Genomic DNA, 19,475 nt, shown 5'->3' on the forward strand with positions numbered 1-19,475 from the left:
GGGACATTTTACCAAACATTAGTATTTCTGTATTTATATTCTTGACCCAGCAGATTTTGTCATATTTCCAGAAGACCTACAATAAATCTATGAAAGAACCAGAATGCATGATTGCTTTTTGTGACAAAGACACATGCTTCAATCATTTCATCATTGAAAATTAAAGAGTAATTGGAAACTCCAGACTGCAATATATCACAGCATGGTCTTTACAAGTGTATGTGAACTTTTGTTCACAACTTACAATCCTTTTGAATATTACATGAGATGATTTATGAAATATGTATGTCTACTTACTCCTCCCCAGCTCCTAACCCATGTGCAGCTAAAGATGGCAAGGAGCCCTGCTCTCATCTGTGTCTCATCAACTACAATCAGACGTTCTCCTGCGCTTGTCCTCACCTCATGAAGCTGGGCCCCGACAAACGTACTTGTTATGGTAAGCTTGAACACACTTGCATTAATACAGTCTCTGTAAAACAAAAAACATGCTCTTTGATTCCACAATTTTCCCCTCTTCTTGTCTTGGCAAAACTGTTGTTAAATGCCACAGTCTAATCATTGTCCTTGCAGAATTGTTTATTTACATTTTTGTCTGGTGTGTGTGTGTGTGTGTGTGTGTGTGTGTGTGAGAAAGAGAAGGAAAGAGACGATTAAACAATAGACTTTTTTTTACTTTGAGGTGCTATTGCTGTGACAGCTTTGGAGCGTACTGAAGTGTCTTTCTGTGAAAAGTGAGAGCGGGCCTGTTTATTCAGTGTGTGAGTTTAGTATTCAGGGCAGCACTTTCTATTATCTTCAGGGGTAATGGAATGGAGAGCCCCATTCTGTCTGATGCAGGCATCAGCCACAACCCTCCACATCCACCTCCGAGTCTGGCCCAGCAGATACAGCCTGACACCGTCATTACTGCGCGCTCTCTCTTTCTCCTTCCCTTTTTTCCTGTCTATCATTTAAGCTGCCCACAGTTAAATGATTGTTGACTGTTGAGACCAATGCAATTGAAATGTATCTGCACTGATTCAATTCACTCTCGCTGTCATGGCCGTGCTATTGAGTTAGCCATCCAGACACAGTCATTAGAGTCAAAGATGCAATTGGATTAACTGTTTGTTCAAGTGGTAGGGATAATGCTCAGATGCACTCATCCATGCTGCGACCATCTATCCACAACTCTGGCATTAGTGTGCAGTCATGCTTTCGACTTCAGACTCGAAGCTGCATTTACCTCCTGATTACTCACATCGAATACTGAAGGATGTCAATGTCTTGTCTCCCCCTGCAGAGTCCCGTCAGTTTTTGCTGTACGCTCGACAGATAGAGATCAGAGGAGTGGACATCGACAACCCATATTACAACTACATTATCTCCTTCACTGTTCCGGACATCGACAACGTGACTGTGGTGGACTACGATGCTCTGGAGCATCGTATCTACTGGTCAGACGTCCGCACCCAGACTATCAAGAGAGCTTTCATCAATGGCACTGGAGTCGAAACTGTGGTTTCTGCCGGTACGGAGGAGGCAACACGATAAAATACAGACCATCATTAAAAGGCTCATTGTTTTATATTTGATTGGGGGAAGCAGGTTGATTTCATTCAGTCCTTCATTCATTGAATTTTCAAACTCTGAATGCATTGAAGTATCGATTCCTCATTTACAATGTAGCCGAGTTAGAAAACAAAAGATGTAGGCACATAAATAATAAAATTGGAATCCAATAGCAGTAAAAATATTAAAAGGCAAAGTTAGTTCAATAGTAAAAAAAAAACAACAAAAAATACATTATAAATAAACCAAAACAAGAGCAGCTGAATGTAAAATAAGATTAAATTAAAACCTGAATTGCCCTAAGGATAAAAATGCTTTAGATTGTTCTGCAGATTATTCGAGGTTGCAGGGAGACAAAAAGTTAAACTTTCCAAGCTCAGTTAAAATAAACAGATTAAGCAACAGGTAATATGATTAAAACCAGATTTTGACCAAAACTAAATTACTTGTTACAAGAAGACGATTTCTATTCAAGTCCAGTCCAAAAGGCCTACTTGCAACAAAGAAGTTCAGCTGTGATTTCCCTGTTATCCTACAAAGTAACGTATAAAACAATAAATGGACAATTGACCATGCAACCTTTCTCAGATCTTAGCATTTAACCTTTTTTTAAAAAAATCTCTTTTATTTATTTATTGGTTTTAACTAAAAATAAGCCCTATCCCCAGATTTACTTGGAAAAAAAGAACAAAAGAGGTTTAGCTATAGTACACATTTTATTTTGTGTTTGTTTAGTTTGCCAAGGCACACACATCCAATCATAGATTATTAACTATATCTAGGTGCTGCAGGCCTTTCAGTCTTTTTTTGGACATGTAGATACTGCAGGAAAGCTAAAGAGTGTGGATGTGTCGTGTCTTTTTAACTGGAATACTTCTTAGTTTCTGGATGGATGATTCACCAAACCACCAAGTGCCCATTTAAGACCTTTTTACATGGTCTTTATGTGAAAACAAGTGAGCTGAAAAAAATTTAAACAGTCCACAAGTTAGCATTAATAGGTAACCATATAAGAAAATCTGTTATTGACAACCTGCAGTTCAGCCAATAATATCAATGTTTGAAACAACTTCTTTGACTGTTGACTGTGTAAAATCAAAGACCATTTGTTTCACAAGTTACTATGAATACCAGTAAATCTATTGTCATTTGAACTTTCTTTAATTCTAAAACTACAAGGTTAATCAGTGAGTCTGTGTGTATTTTTACCTTTTATCAGACCTGCCCAACACTCACGGCCTGGCAGTCGACTGGGTGTCCAGGAACCTGTTCTGGACCAGTTATGATGCCAACAAGAAACAGATTAATGTTGCCAGACTGGATGGTTCCTTCAAAAATGCGGTCATCCAGGGCTTGGACAAACCACACTGTCTAGTGCTGCATCCAATACTGGGGTTAGTTCTTCGCACACACACACGGGTACACAAACCATAAAGCTGTCACAGTTAGTCAGACTGAAGCTTTCAGAAACTGCTCTCAGACACCCTCCTGATTTCACCTATAACCCACAACACATACACAGAGAAGTGCACACACGCAAACATACAGTGTCTGGCTGTCAGGTTCGCCTCTGTATGCAGTCAAAGTAATTTGGCGTCGATGGTTGCTGACCTCTGAGTGTTTTGTCACTCAGGAAGTGGTTCCAATTTTTTTTCTCCCCTCGTGTCATCTTTCTCCTCTCTTGCTCTTTTTCTTCTCCGTTGCTCTATTTCTATCTCGAAAGTTTCTGCACTCAGATAGACTATCTATGAATTATTTACTGCCAGTGTCTCTGTTGCTTTCTGTAGTTATTTCTGTTCTCTTCAGTTTCTTCTGTGTTTATCCTACATCCTGTCCCCTCCTGCTATGCTTTACAAATGTCAATTTTTTCTCCCTCCTGCCTTCCCTCCTCAAACTTCATGTTCCTTAGGTCCAAACAGAACCTGGCCTGGTCTCTCCTCAATCCAGCAGAGCAGAGATAAACCATCTGTATTTATATTTTCAGTTTTCATTCTGCAAAGGAATATCAAGTTGAGAAATGTCCCTTGCCGTCTTGCGATTTTTCTGTGTACTCCTTCCTCTCTTTGAAGGACTTAGCCTACTTAAGCGGAGGAATGTTTCCGATCTGAGCATTGTTGGCGTGAGGGAAAATGAGAAGCAGATGCTCCATCCATATGCTGGGGCTGTCTCCTTTTTCTGGCACACAAACACACTGACCCCACCAAGAGTGGGCGGGGTCAAAGAGAGTTGGGAAGGAACCAACTCTGTGTGCGCGCAAAAAAACACGACAATGTGGGAGCCTAAATGCTTCAGAGGCTTTATTTAAAGGCATGTTAACAAACAAACGAAGGGTGTGGTGGATGTGGTCGGATTTAGCAGGAAGTGGACGATGGGGCAGAAGGGAGATACCCTTTAAACATAGAACGCATGCAGTCTAAACACAGTGACACACAATCGCATAGTATTGTATACTCTGCATATGTGTGCATATGTGTTTTCACTCAGGTTTTTGACCAGTTTGAGGCTCTGGAAGCTTGAAAGCAAAAGAGAGAGAGGTATTTACATGGTGTTGAAGAGTAAGGGTGTCAGGGATGGATGATCAGGACATTTATCAGCTGCTGAATTAAGTCTATTTTCTCTATTGTCCAGTTTACCAGCTTTGTTTCTGCTTCACCCACCATCATCACCTTCTGTTGCCTTGATTGGGCCTTGAACTGAAAACAACAGATTGTATTCTAAGAAAAAAAAAGTCCTCTAAACCTCACATATGGTTTGGTATTATTCACACACCAGATGCTCCACAGATTCTACATTATTTTGTTATTACCATTGTTCCTGCTTTATTTAACCACTGGGCTCAAGTTCAATTTTTAAGGATAAAACCCATTTAATCACGTCTAGCATACAACAGCAAAACAAGCATCAAAAATGTGGGCACAGGTGAACACTTGTAAAGGCAAACTTCCCACAATGAAACAACAACAAAAAAAAAGTTGTGAAACATCAGATAATAAAGCCTATAAATCCCCATTCCATTCTTTTCATTCAAAAGGTGCATGGTACCTGAATCAAGTTCTTTAAAGATTAGGGTGCATGTTCAGTTTTGGATACCTAAGGTTAAATATTATTGGAATGTGTGTAATTGTAAGATTCATATGAGAGATTTGAGCTGCAGTATGACACAAAATTAAAGACAGTAAGTTATTTTTTCCAATCATGTGAATCTTGAATGTGGCACTTTGTTTGGTCCAAATAGTGAAAATGATGCTGAAATTTGTTACTGTCTTGCCTCCATCAGGAAGCTGTACTGGACAGACGGGGACAACATCAGCATGGCCAACACAGATGGCAGCAACCGCAGCGTCCTGTTCACCAACCAGAAAGGCCCCGCCGGTGAGCAGCACACTGTACCTCTTTTTGTGCGACTGCATTACGAGACAGCACACCCTGGTGACAGGGCAGGCGATTACACATCTGCTCTGTCTTTGTTTTCCAGGCCTCTCCATTGATTTTGATACCGAGCAGCTTTACTGGATAAGCTCGGGAAACAGCACCATCAACCGCTGTAAACTGGATGGCTCTGGACTGGAGGTGTTGGAAGGGGTCAAAGGAAAGCTGACCAAGGCGACGGCTCTGGCCATCATGGGTAGGTCTCCAGAAAGTGTTCCAACATATTTGATTTTTTGATCACTGAACAGGAACTGGCCGTGCATGTGAAAAGCTGCATTTGTTAATATTGTTCTTCTAATGGAAAACATTAATCATCTTGTCGTGCATTGTGTCCTTTAGGAGAAAAGTTGTGGTGGGCAGACCAAGGAACTGACCAGATAGGAACCTGCGACAAGAAAGATGGTGGCAACTGGAAAATCCTGAGGAACAGCACTTCTCCCATGATGCACATGAAAATCTACAATGAAACTGTGCAGAAAGGTGCATATCTCGCTCTCATATGCCAGCTTTCTTTTTCTCAGCCAGCGCAAAATTTGCTTTTGTTAAATTGCTCTGCAAAAAAAAAAAGGGGAAGAAAATATGTCCTTGTCTCATTGAAGGTCTGTTTTGCAGGCTGCATGTAGCCTGTTTATCCAAAGCACATCTGTTTATGTCTCCGTTGCTCGTCTTTGATTTGTTTTGTGTATTTGTTCTCGTGCTTTTGTGTTCCCAGGCAGCAATCTTTGCAGCAATAACAATGGAGACTGTTCCCAGCTGTGTCTCCCCACCTCCCCGACCACCAGAGCCTGCATGTGCACTGCAGGATACAGCCTGCGCAGAGGGCAGCAGTCTTGTGAGGGTACGACACATTCGTGCACATGCTGCATTCTTGATTTGAGCCAAAAATTTGGATTGATGAAAATGATAATAATGGAAACCCAAACTTTTTAAGAAGTCAAAGTATGAAAGTTTCTTTGTTTGTTGTAGGCGTGGGCTCTTTCCTGCTGTACTCGGTGCATGAGGGCATTCGTGGTATTCCCTTGGACCCGTCAGACAAATCTGATGCTCTGGTACCAGTGTCAGGCACCTCCCTCGCTGTGGGCATAGATTTCCATGCTGGTAAGATTTTTTTTCCAACATGTGTTTTTTGTTTTTCTTTTGTTTGTTTGTTTTTTTCTAATGCTTGATGAGCAAAACAAATTCACCACTACATGAAGGGTGTGCTACTGTATAAGGTTACTGAAAGGTTCTTTCAGTTCAACATGCTTTCGCTCATTTCCACAGACAATGACACTATCTACTGGGTGGACATGGGCCTGAGCACCATCAGCAGGGCCAAGAGAGACCAGACCTGGAGAGAGGACGTGGTCACTAATGGCATTGGCAGGGTCGAGGGCATCGCTGTTGACTGGATAGCTGGTGAGAGACGCTATAGACACATATGCCTACTGTTAGTTAACCCTTCATAGGGCACTCCTTGAAATACTTGGAAAATGAAAATTTCAACCCTAGGGTGTTATTGAAGGATATTTCAAGATATTTTTTACTTTTGTGACTTTAAAAAAAACAAAAAAAAAACTTGCAAATCAAGATTAATAAAGTTACTATTTATAGTAACTCATCCATCTATGTTTTTTTTGTTTTTTTAAAAAAAGGGAATTTATAATAAATAAAAGAAAAAGCAACAAACTGCAAAAAACATTTATTTAGAAACATTTTAGTTTCAGGTAATGATACTTACACAACCACTAACAAAGTATTTATAATGTTCAAGTTCAAGTTCATTTAGTATCATTTTTCTTGGGGTAGTGGTATTGCCATTGGTATTGGTAGTGACATTTTTCGTACGGTAGTGATATTGGCACTAATATAAAAACTAAATCAAAGTGCACATGGTTCTTCAGCCTCAAGAAGAGGCACAGTGTGGACATATTGAACGTCCAAGGAAGTTACCAAATATGGTCACTTGCCCCATAAAGGGTTCATTTAAACAGTATCAATAATACATGCTGATGAATTGTGTTTCATTCTTGCACATACTGTCTGACACTACTAAAAGCAATAAAGTGAACCTGTTGTACTAACTACACAAAACAGGAATGAACAGCCATAGGAGAAAAATAAGTATTTTTTAGGTAAATTAACATCAAAAAGGAGGGTAAACAAGACTTATTTCTGCCCACTATGCATGATTCATGTGCACAAGATCTGCCAGCACTTCATTGTTTCCCCATTACCTCCACAGGAAACATCTACTGGACAGATCAAGGCTTCGATGTGATCGAGGTGGCCAGACTGAATGGTTCCTTCCGCTATGTGGTGATCTCCCAGGGCCTGGACAAGCCTCGTGCCATCACTGTGCATCCTGAGAAAGGGTGAGAGGAAAAAAACACTGCATCAAAGCTCCTACTTTTACCTTATCCTTCTGTAATTTGTCTCAGTATTGATTACTGAGGAAGTTATCTCCATGCTTTGCCGTGTTTGTGTTTGTGCGAGCAGCTACCTGTTTTGGACAGAGTGGGGCCAGTATCCCCGTATCGAGCGGTCTCGCCTGGATGGCTCGCAGAGGGCTGTCCTGGTCAATGTCAGCATCAGCTGGCCCAACGGCATCTCCATCGACTATGAGGTGTGTTGCAACGGAATATTTTTCAATCATTGTCACTGACTTGCAATGCAGAGGATGGATATAGCGTCACAGCAGCCATGCATCCAATATTGCTTTGTGTGCATGTAGGAGGGTCTGCTGTACTGGTGTGATGCCAGGACGGACAAGATTGAACGCATTAACCTGGAGACTGGAGAAAACAGGGAAGTGGTGCTGGCCAACAACAACATGGACATGTTCTCTGTGTCTGTTTTCGAGAGCTACATCTATTGGAGTGACAGGTCAGATATACCACGCTTCTCCTCGCTTTTGTTTTTTTCTTGTGAGTGATACACGCCCACAGTGTTTTTCATATCTATAAGCTTCAGCCTCAGTCTAATGCTGCTTATCTGTCTGCTTTGATCCAGGACGCATGCCAACGGCTCCATAAAAAGAGGCAGCAAGGACAATGCCACAGACTCTGTGTCTCTGAGGACTGGTATTGGGGTGCAACTCAAAGACATCAAGGTCTTCAACAGGGCAAGACAGCAAGGTAAGCAAAGTCTGCTTTTAAATGCAAGAGTAGCACATCGTTCACATTTTTACGTAACTTGGGTTCCATAAAATATTTAATTTGACATGTTTGCTCCAGTGACACAGCATTTTTTATTTATTTTTTTAATCTATCTGCAGGAACAAATGTGTGCAAAGACAACAATGGCGGGTGTCAGCAGCTTTGCCTTTTCCGGGGCAATGGACAGCGTACGTGTGCCTGCGCTCATGGCATGCTGGCCGAAGACGGCCGCGGCTGCCGCGACTACGATGGCTACCTTCTCTACTCAGAGCGCACCATACTAAAGAGTGTCCACCTGTCGGATGAAAACAACCTCAACGCGCCAATAAAACCGTTCGAGGACCCCGAGCACATGAAGAACGTCATTGCGCTCACTTTTGACTACAGAGGAGGTGGAGGGAAAGGAGCGAACCGCATCTTCTTCAGTGATATTCATTTTGGCAACATCCAGCAGATCAGCGATGATGGATCAGACCGCAAGACAGTAGTCGAGAGTGAGTTTTTCATGTTCTTAAGTTTGTTTGTTTTGTTCAGTCAGCTTCACACCAGCATATTACCCACTTTATCTACTCTGTATTCCTCCTCCCATAGTTGATAAGGACCTTGTCATTAGTTAATTAATTTATGGTTGCTACACTTTTTTATGAATAACAAAAAACCTGAGTCATAAACATTAGACCCCTAGTGAGAAAATGAGGAAGAAAGCTGCTGGATTTTCCCAAAATACTCCCACTCATCTAAACAGAAGCAGCAAGTTTTAATTCTGTAGTTGTAGCCAAACTAGAAACAGAAGGAAATGGCTTTTTTTTTTTATCTGCACAGACTGTATACCAACGTAAACAGGCCCAGAGACAGATAGACCTTCATTCGCCTTATCTCAGCGCAACAAAACACAGGTGCACTATTAATGTTTTACCAAAGTGCCTTTACTTTAATCTGTTTTACAAGGAATGTGTGATTCAGGATTGTTTCTGCCACTGTGCTTGTAGAGCAGCAACTCCCAAGGCAAACTTTGATCTTCTTGTACAATATCCAGACTAACAGAGAATGTTGTGAAAGAAGCAAAGGTTTTGAATGTCCCTGTAAGTGCTGCTGTTCTGCTTAAGTGGACTTTCCTCATAAGAGTAATGGTTTTGTCCATTTTATGTAGGAGTCTTTCAGCGGCTCAGCTTGTAATTTCTTTTTTTATTGTAACTCCCAGCTGCCAGGATTGGTTCAGAGTTTTGTCAGGTAATCAGTTTTATCAAGGTAGTTGCTTAAAGTAATACTGTCAGACAGCAGCCATAACCACAGCCCCGCTGGCTCTTTGCCCATCCCTCTTGAACAGCCTCAGTACGTCCTGTCTGAACTTTTGGGACATCAGCACATAGAGGATGGGGTTCATCACTGTAGAGGAGGTTGCCATGAGACGCGCGAACACGCTGAAGGGGCCGTAACGTGGTGAGGTTCCAGTGGCCCCTGAGCTGTTATTCGCCAGTAAGGCCAGCGTTAGGCCGTAGGATGGCAGCCAGCACACGGTGAAAGCCAGCACCAGCATGGCTGACGTCTGGGTCACTTTGCTCTGGTAGCGCTCCACTTGGGGCGTCCTGCCGCCTTGTTGACTCCCCCACAGGAACACATAGATGCTGCCGTACGCCACTGCAATGATAACCAGTGGGAACAAGAAGGCCACGAGGAAGTGAACCAGTCCGTAGATCAACTGGTCTCGGTCAGACTGGAGAGCAAAGCAACTGAGGCCGTCGGGGGCTTTTCGCGGCATTCCAACAGTGCGGAAAACCAGCTGGGGAGCCGCGAGGCACAAAGCTGGAAGCCAGAGCAGTGCGGCGGTCACAGACACCCGGCGAGGAGTGAGGAGGGAGAAAGCTCTGGTAGGCTTCACCACAGTCAGATAGCGAGACACGGCGAGGGTGGCCAGAGTGAACACGCTGGCCGAGGTGCAGGCTGAGCCCAAGAAGCCCACTATACGACACATGACGTCCCCGAATGGCCAGTGCTGCATGGCTATGGTAACGGTGTGGAAGGGAAGCATGGAGAGCAAAATCAGGTCTGCAACACTCAGAGCTAGTAGGAGGATGTCCGTGCCTGTGCCGCTCCTGGAGCTTTGGGGAGACTGTGTAGCACGCGCCACCCCTCTCCTCCATCGTCCACACAAGATCATCATCACCAGGGTGTGCCCACAAACCCCCAGGACCAGAATCAGCACGTCCAGTATCGGGACCAGGACCCTTTCCACATCGCCCTGCCCAGTGTCACTGCTGTTCCCCATTGGATCCTCTAAATCTGTAGAGTTCAACAACAGAAGCACCCTGCCTTCCGTTCCGTTCATTCGGCTGCTGTTGAAACACAGTTTGTCTTTTGTGGGGTCAGTATGCTTAAGCCAGTCATAAAACTACTGATAATACATGCGGAAATTATGATGCACACTGTGATTAAATAGGAGTGTGCTGACAAATAACATTACACAGACTTCTAGGCATTTAAGGGTTTTGAAGACATTAACAAAAAACACATTACGTACATTAATGTTTCTTTTGGCACCAGGAAAATGGCATTCCTGTTTAAAAGCTGTCATTCAAAACACATCAAGTCCTTGATCATTTTTACATTTTTGCTGCCTTCCAATCAAGCCATTTCAGTCTTCGCAATCAGCTCCACCTTATTGGCTGGGGGGTGGTAGAAGGAACAAAGTAACCACGCCGCTGAGGTCAAGGCACTCCCGTTTTCTCAGCTGCTCTGGTGTTCATCCTCCCCCTCGGACTCCTGTGCGGGGCAGACGAGTGTCGAGAGTTAAACGCTGGAGCTCGTGTGTGATTTCCTGTCACCTCAGAGCAGGCGGCTACTCCACATGACACCTCAATCGGGCCCTGTCCTCATCAGTCCACAATCAGCAGTCCTTCTGCCACCAAGAAAGGGATCTCCTGAGAAACACAATGGTAGCGGAGCTGGAATCAGAGAGGTGAATAGCTCGACAGCATGAGAGGATAAAACTGAGTAAACGGTAGGTGAACTCTGGACTGACTATGATAGAGCAGGACGGAGATGGGCTGGCCAGCTCTCTGTGGGAGGGCTTAATGAGGCCAAACATAGGCTCATTCTTAAGCACCGTTGTTTCTGGGTGTTTTTTCTGAAGGCATCTGTACATTTTCTGAAAGTGCTGTCCCTGCACACTCGTAAATACACACAGATACAGTATATATACAAAGAGAGACAGACTGAAATAGTGTTTGCCTTCAGAATTATTGACTAGAGGTAATTATTGACTGCCAGCCAGATAGCAAGCACTCAGCTGCTATAACGCCTACTGCAGATTACTGCAATAAAATCAGTGTCAGTGTAACCACCTGAGCTCAAGAGCCATAAATTTAGCTCATCTGTATTATTCTGAAGAGCAGGTGAATATGTACAGAAATCTAGATAGGCTTAGGTCAACAGCAATGTGGAGATAAACTGAAGTAAACAGCAAGATTTTGAGTGGAAGGTGCTGAAAGCTCGAGATTTACAATTCATTAACAGCACTAAAGAAAGAGGAAATAGGGGTGAATGGATTTCATGTTGCTCTCCATCGATTTTTTAGGGCATTGATTTATGAGTGCGAGAAGCAGAGGGGAGTTGTTTTTGTGTGCTGCATGGCTTTGCTTGGTTTTCCAGGCGCTTTGCTTCGTTCAGAATCTCGTAGCATGCACCGGACAAATGATGATTCATGCCCATGGTGTTGCACTGGAGATATTGAGGTGTCGTGTTAAGTGTCCCACCTGGTGGTGAACCTGGCTGTGTCTTGGGTTGCAGCTGTGATAGAGTGAGATCATGTCCAGTCCTGGAAAAGGTCGCTTTAATCATCAGACATTCACTGTTCCATTGCAGTAATGGTAACACGAAGATGACTATTACCGGTTGTTTGGTATTAGAGCGATCTCACTCTTAGTGAAGCACACATACTGCGTGTGTGTGTGTGTGTGTGTGTGTGTGTGTGTGTGTGTGTGTGTGTGTGTGTGTGTTCATGTTTCGTTTCTCAGCAGCAGAGCAGCTGTTGTCTATCTGCTGCTACAAAACTTCCTCCATCTTGGCTGACTCATGTCTGTCCTCTGGCCTTGTAGCATAAAGCTCACAACCTTGTACTCGTTTCGAGGCTTTGGTGCAGAAAAATGACCTCTTGCTTCTCATCTGTTGATGAGGTAGTGCTATGGAAAGTAATATGCTAGCCGGTAACTGTTATTGTGACCTTTTTACTGAGCTATTTGCTGGATAAAAGCCTTGAATCACACAGTGTTCTTGGTCATTAATACCAAGCTGTCATGTCCAGAGCCCTGACTCTGTGCTGCCACACAGCAGCCTGCCAACACTGAGATGCTGCCAGATGGTCTACGCTTGGCCTTTTAACATTAAACTGGGATTGACGTTCTTCTTTTCATTCCTCTCCTTTCTCCTCTTTCTTCTCCCTCCTTTTGTTTTTTGTCTCTCCATTCATTATGATCTTCCACTCTCTTTCCGATATTCACTCCATTCCTTCCATTCTTTTTTCAGACGTGGGCTCAGTGGAGGGTTTGGCCTACCACCGGGGCTGGGACATGTTGTATTGGACCAGTTATACTACCTCAACCATCACCCGCCACACTGTGGATCAGAGCCGCTGGGGTGCCGTTGACCGGCACACTGTGGTCACCATGTCGGGAGACGATCACCCAAGAGCCTTTGTCCTTGATGAGTGTCAGAGGTTCGAAATGAATAAGTTGCTAATATCACTAAACTTCAACCTTGCACCTCTTCATATCACTGATTAATCTTCTGTCCTGCAGCCTGATGTTCTGGACCAACTGGAACGAGCAGTCTCCCAGCATCATGCGCGCCACGCTGTCCGGTGCCAATGTCCTTGTAATCATCGGCACAGACATCAGAACCCCTAACGGCCTGGCCATAGACCACCGTGCTGAAAAGCTGTATTTCTCTGATGCCACACTCGACAAGATCGAGCGCTGCGAGTACGACGGTAGTCGGCGCTACGTGAGTGACATAAACACTTCATGCAAATGTTTGTGCTGCTGTGTGCCGTCAGTCTGTTTATCCCTTCACGTTTGTTGCGAGGCTGAGATTTCTTGAATGTGTGAGGGTCATGGCTGTGACTGTGCTTCCCCCTGCAGGTGGTGCTGAAAAATGAGCCGGTTCATCCCTTCGGCCTGGCTGTGTACGGAGACTACATCTTCTGGACCGACTGGGTGAGGAGGGCCGTGCTTCGAGCTGACAAATACACAGGTGGAGACATGAAGGTGCTGCGCGCTGACATCCCTCAGCAGCCAATGGGCATCGTCGCGGTGGCCAACGACACTAATAGCTGTGAGTTTTTTCCTCAACGTGAAACATTCAAGCGGTTGTGTGAAGCGTGAGGGGCGTGACGAACAAATACTGACATCTTGTGTAGGACTGCGTCATATGGATAAACTGCTTTATCATCGTGCAGTATTTGATAGTTTATGAATGCAAATGCGATTTTGTAATTTTTTTCGTTTGCTACTAATTAAATGTAGTCAAGACATTTGAAGTCCACTGTAATAATTACAAAGATAAATTAAGCTATAAATTGAGTCATTGCTGTTATCCAGTTCAACACATTTATCTGCAGTATTTTACACAATGGACATCCAAATTTTCTTTAATTAACAAAAAAAAAAAGTTTAAGTGGTTTGACATGTAAAGCCATAAAAATGGCATATATATGGCTGTTGAAAAAATTTACATCATCTCATGTTGCACTAATGCACTTAAAAAATGCATAGAGCTTCAACTAGTGAAATAGATCAGCACTGCTTTTTAACTTTGTAAGATGAGAAATCATTTGGAAGGCAGAACTTGAGGTAATATCTTGAATTTTTTACCTCTTTTCCTTTTCTCATTTTGTTCTACTCCTGCCATTGTCCCTATCCCTCTAAATCAATTCACTCTTGCATTTTTTATTTTTTTTTGTTCTCTACCATATTTTCTCCCTCAAGTTGCCTCATTCAGTAAACTCTCCCACACTCCAATACCCACAGCGACCACGCAAGCCGGGAGCCTGCTGTAACAGCTGCAAATCCTATTTAGATTGAGTCACATTGAATTATGCATACAGCTGAGGCACAGCCATTGCCTCATTTATGCAGGCGTATCTGTCTGCTGATGTGGATGCACATGAAGGGAGAGTATGTGTTTTGTTTGTTTGTGTGTCGGGAGCTCGGCTGGAAGGTCAGAGATTCTCAATCAGATGCGTATTAATATGTGCAGGTTTGTGTGGCTAACTTTCCTCGCGTCCGCACAGGTGAGTTCTCTCTGTGCCGTGTTAACAATGGAGGATGTCAGGACCTGTGTTTGCTGACCTCTGAAGGAAGGGTCAACTGCAGCTGCCGGGGTGACAGGAAGCTTTTGGAAGACAACACCTGCATAGGTAATGCAAGGATTCCTAAAAAAAAAACAAAAACAAGTCTGCCTTAGAAAACTTTCTCGAGATGGCGGAGAGGTGATAGCAAAAAAAAAAGTTTTAGTCAATAGAAGAAAAATGAGGAGGCTTTTCAGAGTGGCGCAAATAGTCTTTTTTTATAACTCCAAACAAACTGCAGCACACAGAATAAACCTAAATCACATCAATATTTGGTGTGACCACCCACTGGCTTTAAAACAGCTCCGCTTCTCCTCAGAACACGTACTTGCGAGCAGGTTGTTCAGAGCATCTTGGAGAAATCATCACACTTCTTCTGTGGGTTTTATCTGTCAGTGGCTTATGTTTTGCCATGTATTCACAGACTGACTCAGTGATGTTATATTGGCGCTGTAGGGCGGCCATCTGTTGCAGGGTTTGTTATTCTTATAGTCGAAGATGGTTCTTTATGACTCTGACTGCATGTTTGAGGCCATTGTAATGTGTTGCTGAATAAATCTGAGGCCAATCAGACACCTCTCTGACAGCAATGCATGATGGATAAGAACCTAAACATCTTAAGCTCCCAAACATTGTGCAGAGTAGTGTATTTTAAGATGTTTTTATTAAAACCTAGTCTGCCGGTTCTGATGAACACACACTTCTCCATGTAAAACATAATGTAATATAGCAACAGGCAAAGACAGAGATCAGGATCTGTCTTTAGTGCTTGTTTTGGGATAACCGGCTCCTAACTGCCTTTTTCTGTCCTTGTCCATCAGCCGTCAACACTACGTGTAACAACATTGACGAGTTCGAGTGTGGAAATGGAGACTGTGTGAACTACACTCTGACTTGTGATGGCATGGCCCATTGCAAGGACAAGTCTGATGAGAAACAGTCCTACTGTGGTGAGTGGAACTTTTTTTTCTCTGTCAACACACTTTCAGCCGTATTTTCTTTGTTGACGTATGTAACTCGAGTCCGTCCTGTCTGGTTGTCAGCCAACCGAGTGTGTAAGAAGGGCTACAGACGCTGTGTAAACAGCCGTTGTGTGGGTCACAGCTCCTGGTGCAACGGGCAGGACGACTGTGGAGACAATTCTGATGAGCTCTTCTGTAACAGTGAGTCAAGACTTCAAAGACAACCACCAACAGACATTTAATATTTTAAATTATGCTCTACCTAAATGCCATCTCTCTTCTTCTTTTTTTTTCAAATGTTCCAGCCACACTGTGCTCAACCGATCAATTCCAGTGCAGAGATGGAAGCTGCATCTCCAACTCCAGCAAGTGTAACCAGAAAGTGGACTGTGAGGATGCTAGTGATGAGATGAACTGCAGTAAGTTCAATTTGCTCAGGTTAAGTCCGAATAATTGAACGCAACGTAAAAGTTGACACTTTGCGCTGAGACTGTTGTATAAAGTTGTGCTTCTCTCTTTGTTAAGCTGCCACGGACTGTTCCAGTTACTTCCATCTGGGAGTGAAGGGAGTGACATTTCAGAAGTGCGAGTTCACCACACTCTGCTATGCACCTTCATGGCAGTGTGACGGAGCCAACGACTGTGGCGACTTCTCAGATGAAAGAAATTGCCCAGGTATTTTAGTGCCATCTCACAGGCAAACGCGCGTGCTGTGTTTGAAGAAGATGTGAAATTATTTTTTCACAGGTGGATTAGAGCAAAAAGAACAATTTGGATTATGCCAAAAGGAACAGAAACAAAAACAATGGATGTTTTCATCCATTAAATTGTGGTTTGGGAGGTAATTCTCCTTGAAAAACATGGCAACCTAAATTTAATTTCCTCTTCAAGCTGGCTTAACTCTTTGATGTTTTCGTTTTAACTCACCACCTTTTGGTCTCTCTGCCAGGGAGCGGGAAAACAAAATGTCCAACAACCTTCTTTGCTTGTCCGAGCGGACGTTGTATCCCAATGACCTGGACTTGTGATAAGGAGAATGACTGTGAGAACGGCGCAGATGAGGCTCACTGTGGTACGTTCTGATACCAGAAGCTAAACACGCTGCAGTGCAACAGACCATTGCTTTGTTTTGGTGCTTGTATTTTGCACTTTATATATTCTCTCTGCTCCTGTAGATAAGTTCTGCTCAGCCACCCAGTTTGAGTGTGGGAACCACCGCTGCATTCCCAACCGCTGGGTGTGTGACGGAGCGGATGACTGTGGTGACAGCAGTGATGAAGACAGCAAATGCAGTGAGTGTTGGACACAAATCCTTAGTGAAAACAAGTAAAAGAGCAGTTAGCGCTGACATATCTAGCACCGAAGGTATTTTGACAGCTGTCGATTCTGCTGGGAGGTGTAAACATGCGCTGAATTCTCAAACTTGTCACCAGATTTGTGGACTGTACTGTGAAACCAACTGTGCATTTAATCTGTTTTATCTGATATAAAAGTGGTAGCTACAGCACATTACTTTAGAGCAAATAGGAACTAAAACGTTGGCATGTGTGCAAATAACTTCGGTTTTTATGGTTCTTTAATTGTGCTTTAAACAAGTGAACAACAACTATTGGCATTAAAATCATGTTCAATGACTTCTTTCCATCACAGAGACTAAAACCTGCAGTCCAGAAGCATTCCAGTGCCCCGGATCACACATGTGCATTCCTCAGCATTGGAAATGTGATGGTGACAAAGACTGTCCTGACGGAGCTGACGAGAGTGTGAAAGCCGGCTGTGGTGAGTGCAAGCTGGAGTTGACAAAGGAATATACTTCATTGTAGGAACATAAAACATTCTTGTCTTATTCGTTCACTAAATATTTGTCTGTCTCAGTCTTCAACAACACCTGCAGCAGCAACGAGTTCATGTGCCAGAACCGGCAGTGTATTCCGAAGCACTTTGTGTGTGACCATGACAACGACTGCAGCGATGGCTCCGATGAGTCCCAGGAGTGCGGTACGTAGACCCATGACCTCTTACTCCCGATGGGGACATTTAATCACCTCTCACCTCCTTGCTCTTTTTTTTTTTTTTAACAAGTGCTGTTTATTGCTGCAGAGTATCCAACATGTGGACCCAGCGAGTTCCGCTGTGCCAACGGACGCTGTCTCATTCAGAGTAAATGGCAGTGTGACGGAGACTTCGACTGCCATGACCACTCAGATGAAGCACCGAAAAACCCACGCTGCATCGACACAGGTTTGGCCCCTCCAGTAGCACTTTACTTTTTACTTTTCTGACTTCTATTTTGCTTTTTGTTTTTGTTTTCTATCGATTCAGTACATTATTGGACTAAACCTGCCAGATTTTGCCAGATGTCTTATGATTATTTGTCGCATTTAAGCATGTTGTCATAAAAATGAAAAATACAGTCAACATGAAGGACTAATAAAGCATACATTCAGCAGATCAACAGTTAAGGAAGCAAACATTGGGAAGCCACTTCCATTATGAGTAAATATGTTCATGAACATTTAAAAAAAAAACAAACAAAAAAAACACACCAATACGTCGTATTTCTTTAACATTGAAAAGCACTTTCAACAGCTGTGGCTGAAATTATTTCCTGAGGCTCTGAAATTATATTGGCTGCACTGGTTAACATTTTCTCTTCATTTATTTCTCATTTCATTGCCTTATTTCATGGAGCAGAGAAGAAATGCAATGACACCACGTATGCCTGCAATAATGGAAACTGCATCAATGAGACATTGCTCTGTGACCATAAAGATGACTGCGGCGATGGCTCTGATGAGCTGAACTGCTTTATCAATGAGTGCTTAAACAGTAAACTGAGTGGCTGCTCCCAGCTCTGCGAAGACCTTAAAATAGGGTTTAAGGTAAGTGAGCAGCATGAAATTGTGACTTGAATTCTCTGGTAATGGATGTGGAAAAGCAGCAGCACGGACTTTCGCTTTACCTGCTCCGTGCTTTGCTCCCTCACAGTGTAGATGCCACCCTGGCTTCCGTCTGAAAGATGATGGGAAGACATGTGTCGACATAGATGAATGCACAACCACTTATCCCTGCACGCAGCGCTGCATCAACACACACGGCAGTTTTCACTGTCTGTGCGTGGAGGGTTTCCAGCTTAGCCCTGAGAACCCCACGATATGCAAATCCACTTCTGGTAAGAAACATGACGGATTAATAACATTCAGGCGAGTGTTTAAGGTAAATCCACTCACACCCGATGTCTCCCTCCCTGCAGATGAAGAACCCTTCCTCATCTTTGCCAACCGCTATTACCTGCGGAAGCTCAACTTGGATGGCACCAACTACACGCTGCTCAAACAGGTGAGACCTGCAGATACTGTGTGTCCTTTTGATGTGCCTAGAAAATCCTGCGAACTGTCCTGCAGGAGTTTATCTGTCCCCCAGACTAATGCAGCTCCTGTGCTTTGACAGGGATTGAACAATGCTGTGGCTCTGGACTTCGACTATCGCCAGCAGATGATTTATTGGACAGATGTGACCACCCAGGGCAGCATGATCCGACGTATGCACATCAATGGCAGCGATGTGCAGGTCAGTGTAGCAGCATCTTGTTTAAGAAAGATAAGGGGACAGTAAAATGTGCTGGTAAAACCCGGCTGCCTTCTCAACATCAAGACTAAATCATGAATTAATCTCCATTTGCGTGTGTGTGCAGTTAAAACCCACGAGAAATAATAAAATTCGTCTCTGTGAGACACAGAATTTAGAAAGTACATGCTGCCTGTTCGTTTGTCAGGTCCTTCACCGCACATCACTCAGCAACCCAGATGGTCTGGCCGTGGACTGGGTAGGAGGAAACCTGTACTGGTGTGATAAGGGACGGGATACTATTGAGGTGTCAAAGCTGAATGGAGCATACCGGACAGTTCTGGTCAACAATGGCCTGAGGGAACCACGTGCTGTGGCTGTGGATGTACGCTATGGGTAAGAGTGACACAGCAAAACTTGGAAAAAGCACTAGCAAACATTTTTGGAGCAGATTTTTTGGCATTTTTTTGGGGAGTGCGAAAT

At 43.6% G+C, this 19,475-nt stretch overlaps 2 protein-coding genes across 3 annotated transcripts in view; one reads left to right on the forward strand and one right to left on the reverse strand.

Moving 5' to 3' along the window:
* Nucleotides 1–19,475, forward strand: part of LOC103376578 (low-density lipoprotein receptor-related protein 1-like) — a 99,710-nt gene that overhangs the window by 67,660 nt on the left and 12,575 nt on the right. For both annotated transcript variants that reach the window (XM_008306993.1, XM_008306994.1), the window contains 32 exons: nucleotides 308–439; nucleotides 1,286–1,513; nucleotides 2,774–2,948; nucleotides 4,832–4,926; nucleotides 5,030–5,179; nucleotides 5,323–5,463; nucleotides 5,696–5,821; nucleotides 5,950–6,081; nucleotides 6,247–6,381; nucleotides 7,208–7,337; nucleotides 7,462–7,588; nucleotides 7,697–7,848; nucleotides 7,975–8,099; nucleotides 8,240–8,614; nucleotides 12,642–12,831; nucleotides 12,914–13,118; nucleotides 13,256–13,448; nucleotides 14,407–14,532; nucleotides 15,285–15,413; nucleotides 15,507–15,626; nucleotides 15,731–15,844; nucleotides 15,951–16,100; nucleotides 16,375–16,497; nucleotides 16,601–16,717; nucleotides 17,076–17,204; nucleotides 17,301–17,423; nucleotides 17,526–17,666; nucleotides 18,120–18,307; nucleotides 18,414–18,597; nucleotides 18,679–18,764; nucleotides 18,876–18,995; nucleotides 19,201–19,388. In XM_008306993.1, the coding sequence (XP_008305215.1) occupies nucleotides 308–439; nucleotides 1,286–1,513; nucleotides 2,774–2,948; nucleotides 4,832–4,926; nucleotides 5,030–5,179; nucleotides 5,323–5,463; nucleotides 5,696–5,821; nucleotides 5,950–6,081; nucleotides 6,247–6,381; nucleotides 7,208–7,337; nucleotides 7,462–7,588; nucleotides 7,697–7,848; nucleotides 7,975–8,099; nucleotides 8,240–8,614; nucleotides 12,642–12,831; nucleotides 12,914–13,118; nucleotides 13,256–13,448; nucleotides 14,407–14,532; nucleotides 15,285–15,413; nucleotides 15,507–15,626; nucleotides 15,731–15,844; nucleotides 15,951–16,100; nucleotides 16,375–16,497; nucleotides 16,601–16,717; nucleotides 17,076–17,204; nucleotides 17,301–17,423; nucleotides 17,526–17,666; nucleotides 18,120–18,307; nucleotides 18,414–18,597; nucleotides 18,679–18,764; nucleotides 18,876–18,995; nucleotides 19,201–19,388 (4,849 nt within the window). The remainder of the gene's footprint in view (nucleotides 1–307; nucleotides 440–1,285; nucleotides 1,514–2,773; nucleotides 2,949–4,831; nucleotides 4,927–5,029; nucleotides 5,180–5,322; nucleotides 5,464–5,695; nucleotides 5,822–5,949; nucleotides 6,082–6,246; nucleotides 6,382–7,207; nucleotides 7,338–7,461; nucleotides 7,589–7,696; nucleotides 7,849–7,974; nucleotides 8,100–8,239; nucleotides 8,615–12,641; nucleotides 12,832–12,913; nucleotides 13,119–13,255; nucleotides 13,449–14,406; nucleotides 14,533–15,284; nucleotides 15,414–15,506; nucleotides 15,627–15,730; nucleotides 15,845–15,950; nucleotides 16,101–16,374; nucleotides 16,498–16,600; nucleotides 16,718–17,075; nucleotides 17,205–17,300; nucleotides 17,424–17,525; nucleotides 17,667–18,119; nucleotides 18,308–18,413; nucleotides 18,598–18,678; nucleotides 18,765–18,875; nucleotides 18,996–19,200; nucleotides 19,389–19,475) is intronic.
* LOC103376577 (delta-type opioid receptor-like) lies at nucleotides 8,729–12,630 on the reverse strand. The gene has a single exon (XM_008306992.1). It carries the CDS (start codon nucleotides 10,444–10,446, stop codon nucleotides 9,391–9,393), a length of 1,056 nt encoding a protein of 351 aa, XP_008305214.1. The 5' UTR covers nucleotides 10,447–12,630; the 3' UTR covers nucleotides 8,729–9,390.

The sequence above is a fragment of the Stegastes partitus genome, unplaced genomic scaffold (genome assembly GCF_000690725.1).
Source record: "Stegastes partitus isolate 25-593 unplaced genomic scaffold, Stegastes_partitus-1.0.2 Scaffold51, whole genome shotgun sequence".
In the NCBI taxonomy this organism is placed as follows: Eukaryota; Metazoa; Chordata; class Actinopteri; family Pomacentridae; genus Stegastes; species Stegastes partitus.

Bases quoted from the DNA above. Each gene is read 5' to 3' on its own strand.
- LOC103376577 (XM_008306992.1), bottom strand. From the start codon at position 10,446: ATGAACGGAACGGAAGGCAGGGTGCTTCTGTTGTTGAACTCTACAGAT.